This window comes from Antedon bifida, chromosome 4 (assembly GCF_963402885.1).
Source record: "Antedon bifida chromosome 4, ecAntBifi1.1, whole genome shotgun sequence".
In the NCBI taxonomy this organism is placed as follows: Eukaryota; Metazoa; Echinodermata; class Crinoidea; order Comatulida; family Antedonidae; genus Antedon; species Antedon bifida.
Window position 1 is genome coordinate 389,974 of NC_136229.1, and position 16,091 is coordinate 406,064.

General features: G+C 32.9%; 3 protein-coding genes across 7 annotated transcripts in view; 1 reads left to right on the forward strand and 2 right to left on the reverse strand.

Moving 5' to 3' along the window:
* LOC144839414 (twitchin-like) overlaps nt 1-4,579 on the reverse strand; it is a 58,889-nt gene extending 54,310 nt beyond the window's left edge. For all 5 annotated transcript variants that reach the window (XM_078694756.1, XM_078694755.1, XM_078694754.1 and 2 more), the window contains exons 1-2: nt 4,486-4,579; nt 196-355 (exon numbers count right to left, since the gene is read on the reverse strand). In XM_078694756.1, the coding sequence (XP_078550882.1) occupies nt 196-350 (155 nt within the window). In that variant the 5' untranslated portion in view covers nt 351-355; nt 4,486-4,579. The remainder of the gene's footprint in view (nt 1-195; nt 356-4,485) is intronic.
* A 1,917-nt stretch (nt 4,580-6,496) lies between these two features.
* LOC144839429 (solute carrier family 25 member 32-like) lies at nt 6,497-10,130 on the forward strand. Its single transcript, XM_078694779.1, has 7 exons — nt 6,497-6,657; nt 7,057-7,207; nt 7,535-7,620; nt 7,881-8,053; nt 8,490-8,603; nt 9,000-9,145; nt 9,869-10,130. The coding sequence occupies exons 1-7, from the start codon at nt 6,543-6,545 to the stop codon at nt 9,987-9,989; spliced, it is 906 nt and encodes a 301-aa protein (XP_078550905.1). The 5' UTR covers nt 6,497-6,542; the 3' UTR covers nt 9,990-10,130.
* Nucleotides 10,131-10,345: 215 nt separating this feature from the next.
* Nucleotides 10,346-15,843, reverse strand: LOC144839424 (T-complex protein 1 subunit alpha-like). Its single transcript, XM_078694774.1, has 12 exons — nt 15,688-15,843; nt 14,995-15,080; nt 14,671-14,799; nt 14,291-14,388; nt 13,988-14,098; nt 13,684-13,865; nt 13,143-13,269; nt 12,718-12,893; nt 12,421-12,544; nt 11,818-12,010; nt 11,306-11,469; nt 10,346-11,072 (listed from the first exon to the last, which is right to left on the reverse strand). The coding sequence occupies exons 1-12, from the start codon at nt 15,755-15,757 to the stop codon at nt 10,865-10,867; spliced, it is 1,668 nt and encodes a 555-aa protein (XP_078550900.1). The 5' UTR covers nt 15,758-15,843; the 3' UTR covers nt 10,346-10,864.
* Nucleotides 15,844-16,091: the final 248 nt, after the last annotated feature.

The window sequence follows — 16,091 nt, forward strand, 5'->3', positions numbered from 1 at the left end:
GCTTTCAGAGCCATATATATATGGCTCTGGTAGCTTTTTTGTGCTTACGCCACCAACGTTCAAAAACTTTTATAGTTACATTCCGTAACTTGTTGGTTCCTCATAAGAAGTTTATTTACAAATTGTACATATTTCAGCTTGATAACAAATCAGGTATTCGTGTACATTCTGAAATGAGTAATGTTTATATGTTACCTTCCGCCATCTTTAACTTCTTTATTATTCAACAGCCAAGTGACGGTTGGACGAGGATCTGCCGCAACTTTACACGCAAATGTTAATATTTTCCCGTCATCACTCTGGTTTATGTACGGTTTCTTTACGAAACTAGGTCCAGTATCTTTCACCATTTTACCTGAAAATTAAAGATAATTTTAAAATATATATTTTATAATGAGATGTTTTTCCGGTTAAGTTTCTATACTTTATTATCGGTAACCTTACTATTAAGGGCTAACTTCCAAATAAAATGTTAAAGTAGATAGGCACATATACCAAATATCATAGACCGCTATGTTTACCACGATTCAAATTAATTAAATTAATTATGAACCAATAATAGCAAGTCAGTCATAATAAAATTATGATTATTTAACCGGGTCATATCAAAATATGATTTTCCGAATTCCGTGGCGATTAATTATTAATTAATGAACACGTTTTGCGCGCGCGCGCCTGTTGCTGTCATATGACAGCCGCCTTATTAAAATAAGCCCTATGCTACCGGAAATACAATATGATGAAGGTAAACTCGAATTGGCTTGACAAATATTAATATTGAGCTGTTAATAATTAGAACGATTAGACTAGTAATGGATACGAGCACATTGGGATAGATAGACGTGAAATCGATATTAAGACGATTTTAGAAAAGAAAAAACAGGAAAATGACAAAAGCATTATGATTGAGAAACTATTGATAACATTGTGATGATTAAACAAAGTGTTGGTAATATTGGATGGTGGTGATGTTGTTTATAAGATGATGACTATAATGATAGCGATAATATATAATTAAATATTAATAATTGTATACTGATTTATAAATGTAATCATGATTCACGATGCTATAAAGATAAGGAGGATGTGGACTAATAATTATTGATATATTCAGATAATATTGACAGTGGGCCTATTGATAGGATAAAAATGAATACCGACATATGAAATAAAATGTTTAATTGTATGATGAAATAAGGTGGGTGGGACGAACACAAAAAAGACAAAGATGGATGTAGGTTCATGGTAGTAGACAGTTTCAGTACCGTATTACATTTTTTTTTATTATTATAGAGTATGTTTCGGACTACAGTATTTATTTTATTGAAATACACATGAAAGCGCAGATTTTTGCGCATGATACGCAAACGCAGACTCTTATTTTAAGCCTTTTTTTGCAGGTTTCGGATCCGGATCCCGATTTTTTTATGCGTTTTTCAACTCACTGATTGTTCTTGTTTATATACGTTTTTTTTAATAATAAAATATTTGAGGTCATTGTACATTTTAACAAAAATCCCCACAAATTACAGTGATTAAATATGTTGATTTGAACGAATGTGCCTGTAGCACTTATTATGCTATACATATAAGACAACTATTTATGGAGAGAGAAATGCATGGCGCACTGCATGCCTATACCACCATCAAGAAGAACACGCACAACTCTGATTAACGCTGTCTAACAAGAAGCCGGGCGAACCAACATAGTTGACATTCCTATGCGTGATGATATTCAGTACATGCAATAGGCCTATATGAAATAGGCCTATATGCATCAAATTACCAGGTTCAACTCAAACCCAAAACTGTGAATCCTTGAACGACATTATCCTGACGACCTTAAGCTGAACCCACTCAATATTTAAGAATAATTTAAAAGTGATTTATTATGTTATAACTATTTAAATGTTCTTGTTTTCTTGTTAGGGGTAAGACAGTAAAAATAATTTACTGCCGTTTGTGGGATGGGGGAGTTTAACATTTTAATATGTCAAACTTAAATCAGTAAATTAATTTACGTGGGCTGATAATTAAAGATTATTATAATTCTACAAATATTTAAAAAGTATTATACAATCCTTAGGTTAGGGGTAAGACAGATAAGTACTGCCGTTCCTTAACTATGGGGGAGTTTAATATTTTAATTTGTACAACTTAAATCAGTAGGCCTAAATTAAGTTGCGTGGGCTGATAATTAAGGATTTATGATAATAAACATATTTAAAAGTCTTACATTACTATACAATTTTAACTTTAACAATTTTTCTGTAGATTGTCGTAATTATTATTATCTGTAGGCCTAATAACACATATTGAGGCTACCATTGTGGTTGTTTTACGAAGTTTTTATTTTATCATTAAAATTTAAACCAATACCATATTCACACACGCAACTCTCTAGACAGAAAGAAAGCGTTATGTGCCAGAGATGTACGTAATCTCAAGGCATTTACGCGCGTGTGAACATATTTTTATACGTGTCGTGAATATCGCTTTAGTGCCCCAGTGTGAACGCCACTTTAAGTACATTCTTTGCTATCAAAATCATAACTGTGAAAAATTGGCTCACTTTCCAAGTAGCCGTCAATGCGCGTGTCACGTCTCGTCAAAATCAACCAATCACAGCTGTCATAGCCAATAACCACAAGCCATTCATCAAAATAAAATTGGAAATTGGTTCCATGACGTCACACACAATTTACCTATAGGCCTAATTTATTTTCATAATGTGAAAACTAATTAAAAGTTAAAATTTTCCAAGCCTAATTTTAGGTTACTGTCTATGATCTGTTATATTATGTGAAACACATGTGATGATGTATTACGGAAGTGTCCTAAGATACTATATCTAGTTGTGCGCCTTCCATTAGTAGGATGAGTAAGAAGTGCTGGTATTGTAACAAATTGAATTTAGAATTTAGACATTTTGTTGTCATTATCAAAATTAACAACAAAAGCATGCAATGGAATATGATATTATTATATATCAACATGAATTGGTTACCGCAGTAACTGCAGCAGAAATCCAATGACTCGCAGCAAGATAATGGCAATATCAGGAATACCGTATTCGATATAAATACCATGTATGACGAAAGAATGTTGTTGAAGTTTCGTAACATCTCACTTTTTATAAACCAAAAACCCAATGACATACACATTCCATTTGTAGTCTAAAATTAGTTTACGATAAATTACAATCAATCAACGTAACATAGACTTGCCTTTTTGATATTTGTTCAAGACCAAAACATGATAGAATAATGACGCGCGCGTGCTTTTTATAGAAACAACGATTAATATCAAGAGACAGATATACTACTCAAAATATAACATTCTAGATCTAAGGGTGATAAAATAAAACTGCAAAGTTCATCAAAAAATGTACTGGACGGTCTTATAAAATATACAATTTTACATACAACCACTTATTTAATTGATGTTGCGTGTTTTTAACTTGGTTCCCACTAGGACGTAACGCAACGACGTAATCGTGAAGTGAGCAATTTAACCAATCACAAGCGATGGATTATCCGAATTTTCGCTTGTCATTGGTCAACTCGCTTGCGTTGCGCTTACGTCCTTGGGTTGTGTCCTAGTGGCAACCAAGCGAAAGGCGTAAAGCAATTGGACGTACGCACAGTACAGCGTAAACGAGTTGACCAATGACAAATGACAGTTCGAATAATCTTTCGCTGACTTGTGTTGCTTGTCTTTTTATTGCGTCCTAGTGGGAACTAAGCTTTACTGTTTATGAGTTGTAAATAATATTTAGTGGCTCTTAACTATAGAAATCAAAATAATATTGTATATTTTAATTGTGTATGCTGTAAAACTTAACACCGCTAATTTTTCATTGGATGCATTGAAACCACCATACAAAACAATATATGTGAATACAATATAATTATTAAACTTGACTAATTATTGTAGAGAATATGTAGACAATATACAACAGTATAGGAAACATAGAAAAGACATTATGCATTTAAAGTGGCCCTGGTCCTATTTACCACAGTTTGTTTCTGTATAAATAATAAACAATAATAATTGTGTTGGACGGACCGACAAAATTAATACACCTCTGTCTAACATTGCGATACAAACGATATTCTTATTCGAAAATTATTTAATATCGCTATTATTCTCATTCATTTGTATTTTAAGTACAAATACTTAGATATGAAATAATATAAAACGTTGTTTCTGTTGACATTTTATAATGATACGAAAAGAAAAATACCGTACATAAATCCTATGATAATTGAATAAAATGAATAAACTTATGACAAGTAAGCTGATTCTAGAGGCAATGATATAATTGATTACAACATTCCAAACGTTGCATAAGTCCAACTGTAATTCCAACGTACACACTTATTGCTGATAAAATATCATAAAATCAAAATTAAATGATTTAAGAAGATAATAATTCCAAAATATTCATGACGAAAAATATTAATCCTAGGCTAATCCTCTTACCTGGTTCGGTACATAACGAAAAGATTAACACAAATCCAGTAAGAACCGTTCTTCTGCTATTCTACGCGAATACCAGAAGCTACAGTGAGGCTTACGATCGGTTGCTTACTTCAAGCCTCATCAGCGAGTTGGTATTTACCATATAAGGTGGCCACTGTGTTCATCACTGCCACGGTACGTCTGTTGTACCGAAACACTAAAATGAACCAACCGACCATGGCTTAGTGGCCATTTAATTATAATTTGTCGGACTTTCGCTATCTTTCATTAATATTTAAATCTTAAATATTGTTTTATTATATTTTAAAAATTAGATTATAAAAATAAACAGGCGATTTAGGATAGGCATGTTTGGTCTTCAGTGGTCTATGGAATTAAAATGATAAATCAAAGTTGATATAAAATATTTAATTAGCTAAAGCTATTTGTCCAGTGACCTTTGTAATTGAAGCGATAAGTTAATAACGTATAGGAATCCTTAACGTTATCGGAAACCGTGTCAAAAGAAGGTCAAAACGATTTTTTTTATCGAATGCTACAAGTATTTGTGTAATTGAATTGATGTTCCTCTCTACAACAGCATATTAACTAAATCATAATAATCTCAGTTAGCATTCATCCTTCCACAATGTTGCAGCGAGCGTCGTGACATCATCATCATGATTGAAGGATCCTAATCGAGCTTCAACTTTTAGGGCTATCCGATCCTGAAAATGAAAAATGTCACTGTTGAAAATCTCCTATAAATGTATTTCTCTGTTATATTATCATTCAGTTAATTGTCACTAAATTTGTATGTAATTTATGATTTTATAAATAAATTCAAATAATAGGCCTACTTATTATCATCAACACAATTCTAGTATTTATTATCATCATTATTATTAACCATATATCCTAATTTAATATTCGTCATCAAAATGGCGTATCGACACTATCGTTAAATTCTTCTATAATTACATTTAATTTTCCTAATATCAATCAGAGTTTATTTTTCAAATGTTTTTGCTTAGTTCCAATCGTGTTAACAACCCCATCCAATCTCCACGGGTGTCTCATAACCTTCATTTCCATGAAGTGATCTCTGTTATTAATGATAACCTAAACTGTAGCGTAATAACAACATATGTGATTGGTTCTTCGACTGTTGGAATCTTCGAGGCGCGTTCCATCTTACATTACGTCATAAAGTATAAATAACTGACTATGTAATCAACCCCAAGAGTTGTTTATACATTTAATTTTAAAAACCTTGAAAGTGAAACGTGAAAGTATAACTTCATTCTCCAAATTTCTGCCGATTCTCTTTGTAAACAAAAATAGGAATGTGGCTTGAACTTGAATATCATTTAAGGGCTGAACTTGATTAGTTCTGACTATTTTTTAGTCCTTCCCATGTATAGGCCTATTATGTTTTATTTTTTATTTATTTTTTTATTTTATTTTAACCATATTTAATGAGGGTGATCCATCCAGCATTTGCTGATCATTTGGGACCCTCAGAACAGATACAATATACAAAAAACAACAAGAACAGAAAAGTAAAAGAAAAAAATAAAATTAATTACATAAGACTAAAAATAATAAGAAAATTTGAAAAATAGAAAATAACTGAAATGTTAAATTAAGCAAAATATAAAATATATATATATAAATAAAAATGTAGATCTGCTATTTTACAATTAAAATCAGGAAAAGGATTACATAGATTATTTATGTTTACAATGTGTATAACTTTTTTTCTGAATAAACGAAAGAATCATTGAATAAATATTATTTATTGACCGTAAATCGATGACAAAGTATTTAGATTTATAAACATTTGAGACAGAAAAAAATAAAACGATTATAAAGTAATTTAATTTGTCGTTTCCTTCAAATACGTTGTTTTCATTTAAAATTAAAGTTAATTCATATGCAAATAATTATTGTTTACTTCACGCCGGGGATTCCCCTATTTTGTATCAAACAAAGAGGGCGGCAAACAACCAGCATGGTAAAGGTGGTAAAATAAAACGTAATGTCATCGGACATCGATTCGTTTTATTTTATATTATATGATGTCTGGACTAAAAGGACTCAATTATGAACACTTTGTAGCTGGAATCAGTGGTGGTATTCTGTCAACATTGGTTCTACATCCTTTTGATTTACTAAAAATTAGACTACAAGGTATTTGCACATGTTTTTAGAGTTCATTTAGCTAGGCTAGAAATTTAGTGATGGACCAGGTCCATCATGGTGGATGGAGGAGTTGAGGAGAAGCTGACAAGACGGGTAACGAGGAATGGAAAGACGGGTTGGAAAGACGGGTATTGTAGGCCTACTATTGGAGTAAATCAACTGGTGCTTTTTTGGGCATAAAAAAGCAGTTGATTTATAACCATATACCTAGAAATATTTTCTATTCTAGACCTTATATATAGCGACCTTATATATAGCTTTATTTCTTGCATCCTACATACACGTAACACTAGTAACACACTCTGGTTCTGCTGTCAAATTAAAAACACTTTGTATGTCTCATTTATTTAATAATATTATTTACCTCTTCTTTTTGACTTGTTATAGTGAATGATGGAATAATTGTTCGTCCCACTTATACCGGTTTTGTTCAAGCCTTTAAATCAATCGTTAGAAAGCAGGGATACATTGGATTGTACCAAGGAGTCACACCAAACATTTGGGGTGCTGGTGCATCATGGGGCTTCTATTTCTTCTTGTAAGTACAGTACAGATAATACAGTACTTTTTCATTCATTTCTAAAGCTCTGTCTACACTATCAAACTTTATGCAGCAAAAAAATGAATAAACATTCCACTTTGAATAAACACTACGCCACCCTCCCCCACCCATAGAAAAAAATGTGATGTGCCCATATATGGACATGATGATGTGTAATCTTAAAACATTTTCCCTTGTTCTTCTCTTAAATGAAAGTGTCCCCTGAACTGTATATATAACTCATCATGCCTAACTGTATCCAGTTATAACTGGTTTATCTACCATATGTAAGTTTGAATCCTAATTATTTCTTGTTCATTCCAGTTATAATGCTATCAAAAGTTACATGCAGGGTGAGGAAATGAAATCATTAGGACCAGGACGTCACATGTTAGCTGCTGCCCAATCAGGTGAAGACACAATCAACATGTTATACACACAATGCTACAGAATGTAACATAGAGTACAGTGGCGTAACATGGGGAAAAGGCCCCTGGTCTAGCACTCCTACGGGCCCTCCAACGCTGGGTAGTTGCATTAGGCTGCTCATGCTCTGAGACCCTTGCTTTTAGCCAGTGAGCGCTCATAGCCGTTACACTACTAATAGAGTGAATGATTTCATTTGTAGTGACCTAATTAACATACTGTAATATATCTTTTTTTTTATCAGGAGTTGTAACATTATTTATAACGAATCCTATCTGGGTCGTCAAGACTCGTTTGTGTCTTCAATATGATGGAGTTAACAATATAGGTGTAGCATCAAGTAGTGCTAAGTATACAGGTATGCTAGATGCACTACGGAAGATCTACCGCTTTGAAGGATTAGGAGGGTTATACAAGGTACACTTCATTTTTCAATTCACTCACTTCATGGTTCTGGTGGTAGAACTATAAGGACTATAAACCATACGTCCAGTGTACACAGCTAGCTCATGTGCACTCTAAAGAACCTGGTACATCTTTCGAAATGTGTAGTGGGTTTACACATTTTATAAATAATAAACACATTAAATGATGAAGAGAGGTTAATAACAGGTATTTACAAACTGAGTGATTACAAGGGACGAGTAAAGTACTATATTCAGATCAAAGCTAGCCTTGTTGCAGTGTCTGCAAGTGTTCATCACCATCAATACAGCCATATATTACTATATTTAAGAGGAAAATCGATGAAGAGGGACTGGAAAAAGCACAACATTTATATCAGCAAAGCCAAGTTAAACAAGATATAAGGAAAAACCATAACTTATAATTTATACTTTAATGATCTACTTAGGGTTTATTACCAGGCTTATTTGGAGTATCCCATGGTGCATTGCAGTTTATGGCATATGAAGAACTAAAAAAGAATTATGCTTTGTATAAAGGTCAAGAGGTCAATAAGTTGCAAGTAAGATAAAGTTCACATTTAAGTGTATACTTATTGTACTGTAAATCAATAAAAGAAACAACTTTAACACAAATATTTCACTTGGGGAATTGTTCCATAATGGAATAGAAACATCCTTTTAGTAGAATTACTTTCTTTTAAAGTATAAATAACTAAAATGGCATTTTATAGTCGTTATTATATCCTTGAGTACGTACTTACCTTATGCCAGCAGTTAGCGGTTACATCACAGATGGTGTCTATTTTCACATTTGTGGAATCCTTTGAGTAAATGCCAATTGATGACTTCAAAATGTTGATAATGGTTTCAATTATTTTTTGTTACAATTCCATGGAGCATATGCACTTTACATTCACACACAATTTACGTTTGTTTATACATTTTTTTTATGACAGAATCCGCTAGAGTACATAGCCTTCGCTGCACTATCTAAGATGTTTGCTGTCGTTACAACTTACCCATATCAAGTAGTTAGATCCAGACTTCAAGACCGCCATACCACTTACTCAGGAACGCTTGATGCAATAACTAAAACATACCGGTATGAGTATTCTTAGTATGAACTTACCATAACTAAAACATACCGGTATGAGTATTCTTAGAATGAACTTATTTTAACTAAAACATATCGGTATGAGTATTCTTAGTATGAACTTACCTTAACTAAAACATACCGGTATGAGTATTCTTAGTATGAACTTACCTTAACTAAAACATACCGGTATGAGTATTCTTAGTATGAGTATGAACTTACCTTAACTAAAACATACCGGTATGAGTATTCTTAGTATGAGTATGAACTTAACTAAAACATACCGGTATAAGTATTCTGTATGTTAGTATGAACTTTACAGCTATAGTTTGTCTGGTTTGTGTTTGCAGTAAAATGTGAACACCGTTTGCATAAAAAAACACTTAAAATCGCATATGAATAAAGACAAGAAAGATTGTCTCAAAATAATCAGATTATACAGTACTGTTAAAAAATTCAATGCAGTTACAGTGAGCTTCTGTTTTGTGATATAACAGACTTTGGATAAAATACATATTCCAGTCATTAGTTAAATTACTATCTCCATCTACCAGCTCAAATCAAAGCTTAGCTTTATGCCAGATAGCGGTTAGGCATCCTTTAATTGGAGATTTATCGCTGTTGGATGTAGTTGAATTAAAATTTTTAAAATAAAATAAAAAAGTAAGTTATAATAGGTAAACCAAATGTGAATGCCTTCAACATAGTTCCATGTTTTTTCTTTTTTTTCAGTAAAGAGAGATGGAGAGGGTTCTACAAAGGAATGTTTCCCAACTTGTTACGTGTCACACCAGCTTGCTGTATCACATTTGTAGTCTATGAAAACATGACATATTACCTCAAGAATAGATAGATTTGTGCACCAGTTTTGCACAAATTTAAACCTAATTTTTATTTATTAATGCATTGATATTGTGTTCTATATAATATTTATCATTTTATGTATACATTTATATTCATTGGGAAGTATTAAATAAAATTAAATTTATGACAACTTCGAAGACCTTATTCAAATTTAGTAACTGTACATGTATACCTCTTTTATATCGCTGGAGTTTACACAAACTGGGGAGTACACCATAAAAAATTCTGGTGTGTGTAATTCCGGAGTTTTTCAATACGATGTGAAAGGGTATTACCTACCTACCTACCAACTAAAGAAAATGAATGAATCATAAAATGTCGCTCATAAAATAACCAACAATACAGTGCGTTGCAATTATTTATTTCTATATAGCATCATTGCTCACAATACAAAAAACACTAACATTAATGAAGAAACTAATAGCTGCAACAAATGATTCACTCCTCACCATTGCTGCAGTAATTTCAGTAATGACACCTGTGACCTACAAATATTCAGATTTCTACCACACAGGTGTACAATGTGCACCTGTATGAAACACCATACCAGGTGCATACTTAGTTAGACAAGGAAAGCCGAACCATGAACTTAGATAATGAGCGGTTAACTTAAGATATTGCATTGGCTAATTTGGAACACTAAGCACATCACCACCACACAAGTATTGGAGTTTATAAGCTTTTAAAGAATATTCTTGACATGTATAACAATTGAACTTAGGAGTTGCAATTGAACAACATCAAGCAATTTGGCATGTATGTACTATATAAGTAAAAATTCAGGATTTCAGTATGCAGTAATTAAATCTTGGCCCCAGCACTTCCCACCATTTTCTCACAAATTGGCCTTTCCGCACCCTTTGCTCATCCGTTGAGTTCTCCAGCTCGGACAGCATCACTGTACGACTTTTCCTTCTCTTCTGGTGCTAGTTTAATCAAGTCATCAATACGTAGGATTGTGATGGCTGCCTCTGTAGCAAACTTGAGTGATTTGATTTTACAGATACCTGGTTCAAAGACTCCCGCTGTCTTGTTGTCTCGTACTACACCTTCATACAAATCAAGACCAACCCTGATAGAAAACATAAATAATTAATCTTCCTCAGCCTAACTGGAAACTAAAGAAATTGAGACCAGGCCCTCTACAAACTGTCTACACTGTGCCCATATATGAACATGTCGTCATATCACTACTATATTTGGGCATATCACTACTATATTTGCACTTTTTTTGTCAAGCTAGTTTGATAGTGTAGACAGAGTTTAAGATCAGTATTTAATTATCAGTAATAAACCAGTTCTTACCATTTGAGGTGTGCTTTATCAGCCTTCATTTGTGACAGGTTGTGATAGGCTCTGAGCTTGGCCACCAAGTCAATGGAATCCTTAGCTGCATTCACAGCCAAGATCTTGGGGATAACTAACAATGAATTGGCAAACTCTGCTATTGCCAACTGCTCACGAGAACTCTGAAAAGAACATTTAAATAACAATACTTTATTCCAACAATGGTATAATTCTATTCTCACCCTTATTTAAATCAGATAAGCATAACCAACATAACAATAACTGTCTCTAAAAACTATAAAACATAACTTCAAAAACAAATAATGTTCAATTTATTTCTTCTTTATACTGGGGACCTCTTCAGTCAAAGACTGTTCTCTCAGAAAGCCCAGTACTTGTAAAATTTAAAGAGTGAGAAGGCTATATTTATCAACCAGCTCATATTATAGAATAGATTGAAGCAAAAATTGAAAAATATTTGCTTAGGTTATTTTTAAAACTGACGATTTTTTTTTACCCAAATAACTTACCAATGAGGTTGCCAGGTTTTCCAAGTAGATAGAAAGAGCAGCTTCCACAGCGCCTCCTCCCGGTACCACTGTTTTACTTTCTAATACTCGTTTAATAACACACAATACATCATGGACTGACCGCTCCATCTCATCACATTGGAAATCATTAGCTCCACGTAGAATCAGGGAGGCTGCACTCTTTACTTTGGGGCTGCAAATAAATTTAATGTTTTAAATTTTCTTGTGAACTTTATTCAATCAATCGTAATATTTTTTTTTTCATAATAATGATAATATTGTGATACAGTGATTTTTACAAAAAATTATTAATTATAAAATATATACATATATTTATCTTTGCTGTCGTGCTAAACGTTTTTCAACTTTCTCAATACCGAACATCCTTGCGCTGGCATAATGTCTGATTTACAAGAAATTCTGGTACTTTAAATGCGTTTTAAATAGTAAAAATAAATGCAAGACCTTTTGGACTTTAAGGTCCAAAAAAGTTTGGTTTTAAGAAAGTTCCAATGTTCAGAGTCAACTGTATAAGCAATCTTAGTGGTATTATTTAAAAAGTGGTAGGTATGAGCAATAGAAATCTTAAGCATGCCGACTTACTTTTTGACAAGGATGAGTTCATCATCACAAACTCTTTCTTGTACTACAGCTTCAGCATGACCCAACATGCTGGCGTCAAAGCTCTCTTCACCTTCCAAGTTAGCTAGAGTTACCAATAGTTGTGCTGCAAAAAACACAACATAAGAAATGTTAACAAGCAAGCATATTAAAATTAGTAAATATATTTTGTTTTTGTTGATCATCATGGAAAGATCATTCCACTTTTCTTTCCTGCAATAAATTTTATTCTATGTCAAAAGATGATTTAAACAGATAAAACTTTAAACTACCCCTTACCTCCTGTAGCTTTAGCAATTCTCTTTAAGTCCTGCTTCCTGCACCGTCTAACAGCCATAGCTCCAGACTCTACAAAGTACTTCAGACAAAGGTCATCGATCCCACCGGTGGTCAGGATCACATTTGCCCCGGCGTTAATTATCTTCTGAATTCGTTCTTTGGTTATGTCAGATTCTCTGTCAAAGATACATTACCAATTTCATACACAATATTTAAATAATAACAAACTTTAAAGTAATTTGTTCACAAAATATATTGTATAAAATACAGAAAAATGATCATAGAAAAACAGAAAGGTGGTGGGTATTTATAATGTATAAATTGTAGCACCTCCTTAGGGACAAGGGGAAATATATTATATTAAGGGGAAGGCGTTCTCCTAACTCTTAATAGGGGTTTTAAATTTAAAACTATAAAATACAAACCTTTGCCTAATGGCATCTAACTTCTCAGGGTCGTCAACAATAACATGCACACCTAGATGCATCTTTGCTTTCTGTAGGCTAAAGTCTAGACACGCAATCTTAGCATTCTGGATCTGCTTCTTCATTGCTACAAAATAAAATAACATATTTTAGTTAGTAGCTAGTTAGTAGTTTAGTTAATTAGTAGTGAATCATGTTACTGTAGTGTGGATAATAATTTAAAATATTTAAGATAATAATAATTTGCAGCCATGAGTAAATTTCCATTTTCTTGGACATTAAAAAGAATGTTGTATTCAGTGATTTTCTGAATTCTGGAAATTTCCTCCCTAAACAGAATTAAAATGGTGTAAAAACAAAAACAACTTTGGCATGTCTCAGGGTTAGGTTAAGCCTCTGAAGCCATTTAATAACATTAAACAAGAGGGGTGATGAACTGATTACATTTTAAAAACAAATTAATTTAGATATATAAAAAAAAATGTATAGATATTATTTTATTCCATCAAATTTGTATTAAATATCATAAGTAAAATGTTACCTTGTGATGCAACGGTGCAATTAAGTGCATAACCATTGATTAGTTTACTCTCAGTAGCACTACGTCCATGTGCTTTCAGTATGTTGATGGCTTTGATTGGGTACCTAGAGTTGCCTTTAGCATCAGTTGTCTTAATAGCCATTGTTGCATCAACCAACAAGTTGGACCAAAATTCATTATCCCTACAAAAAAATCACCAATCAAATTCAAATTGGTTTACAGGAATGTAGAGTAGGTGCAAATACTTGGTAGTTTTTGGTGATGGGAAAAATAAGCAAATACTTAAACATGAGCAGTTACTTACCTGCCAATTAGTTTAGATGACATAGTGGTTTTAGCTGCATTGATGACACTTTCTCTGCCAAGATCTTCTGTACTTATTGTAAGATGTTCTTGGATATACTTGCATGCCTCCCTAGGTAAAGTAAACAAACAAGAACATGATCAATTAAGCAACCAACTTAAGCAACCAGACAAAGGCTTGTTGAACTATTAAGTATAAACTTATCAGTTTGTGATTTCTCTTTCTTTCTTTCATTTATATGTTGATTTAATTGTACAGTACCCCTGTCTGGGCAACTAAGTATCTGTTTGAGTGCATACTTACTTGCAAGCAAGTCTGTATCCACTGATGATGGTTGTTGGGTGGATCTTCTGTTTGACTAATTCATCTGCATGTTTTAGAAGCTCAGCAGCTATGATTACCTAAAAAGAAAACATGAAACATTATTTAAAATGTTAATTTTACAAATGCAGGATTCATGTTGTAAGAAAACATATTTTTGTAGTTGTACACAGTACTTACAAAATATGGATCAGAATATAGCTTACAGTGTATTAACCAACATTCTCTATTGAATATACAGACACATCTGGAAATTCCGAAATTTTATCCACTACCAAATCTGTGATAGTTTTGAAATATCCAACTGGAATAATGGGCAACCCAAGTGAGCAAGCAATTTTGTCAAATTATTTAATTCTTACCACTGATGTAGTTCCATCTCCAACTTCTTGATCCTGCAGGTCAGCTAATTCTACCAGAACCTTGGCAGCTGGATGCTCTACTTCCAACAACTTAAGAATTGTGGCGCCATCATTTGTAACGGTTACGTCCTGTCAATCAAACAACAAATATGATTTACACAATGTAAAGCTGTCTACACTATCAAACTATGACACAAAAATGTGATGTGCCTATATATGGACATATCACTACCATATTTGGTCATATCACTATCACATTTGAGCATATCACTACCATATTTGGGCACACCACACTTTTTTGTTCTGGGAATTAAAACAACTTACCCCAACATCATCCACCAGCATCTTATCTAGCCCCACAGGTCCAAGAGAGCTCTTGACAATATTGGCTACTGCTGCTGCTGCCATGACTGTAAACAAATTTTTGATTATTATTTTTTTTTTATTCATTTTATTTAGCATAGGCCTAGACTAAAATACTTCTCTGGGCCTAGACCTAATTAATACAGTAATTATCAACTCAAACACAGTGTAATTTGTTATTTATTAAGTATTCATTGAGTCTCTAAAGTTCACAAAGGTAAAACATTCAATCAATGCAGAAAAGTACAACAAAAACTTATTTAACTCCTCTCCATGCTTAATTATTTTGTAAAAAAAAAATTAATAAAACAGAAATAATTTTTTCAAATTTAAATTAATTTAAATAAATGTTTTAATGTTTCTTTTGTTCATTGCCAACTAAAATATTTTACTGCACAGTACTGTAGTACCACTAGGTTACTGATGTTTAAGCCTAACCCATGAATCAACCTCCAATTTGCATGGTGGCTATTGGGCTGGAAACGCCTTGTCCTCATCGAATTCTAGAATATTCCCCCAACGTTCGATGGGCTAGGCCTACGTTACGCATGGCTGATCATCGGAGAGGTTAACAAAAATTGCCATAAAATGCTTAAATATTATGATTTTATTAGAATGTTACAATGGGAAAATAGCACAGATATATAAACTAACCATTTTGAGTGCGAACAGTTGCACCAGTTGTTCTTTCTCCTCCTACAACAAGGGGTTTTGTAGTCGACATCTTCAAATTTTATGCGGTATCACCGGTCGTCGCTTAGTAATCGAGCATGGGAAAATTATCAAAAGACCTCTCGCGATTATTCCCAGAGGGCTCGTGCTCAAATCCAGTCGCTGTTTAATTTAGCAAAAAACATTTATTCCCATTCCCTTTTTTATTGACAGCACAATCTATCACAATTCTTTCAAATTAACGCATAAACATGTTTCAGAATAAATTACGAGAAGAAGATAAACGCATTATTATTATAATTGATCAAAAATATGTTCATGTTTCTGGACAAAAGACTAGTATAAACTTTTAAAATAAATTGAGGGCAGTAATCATGAATCAGTCA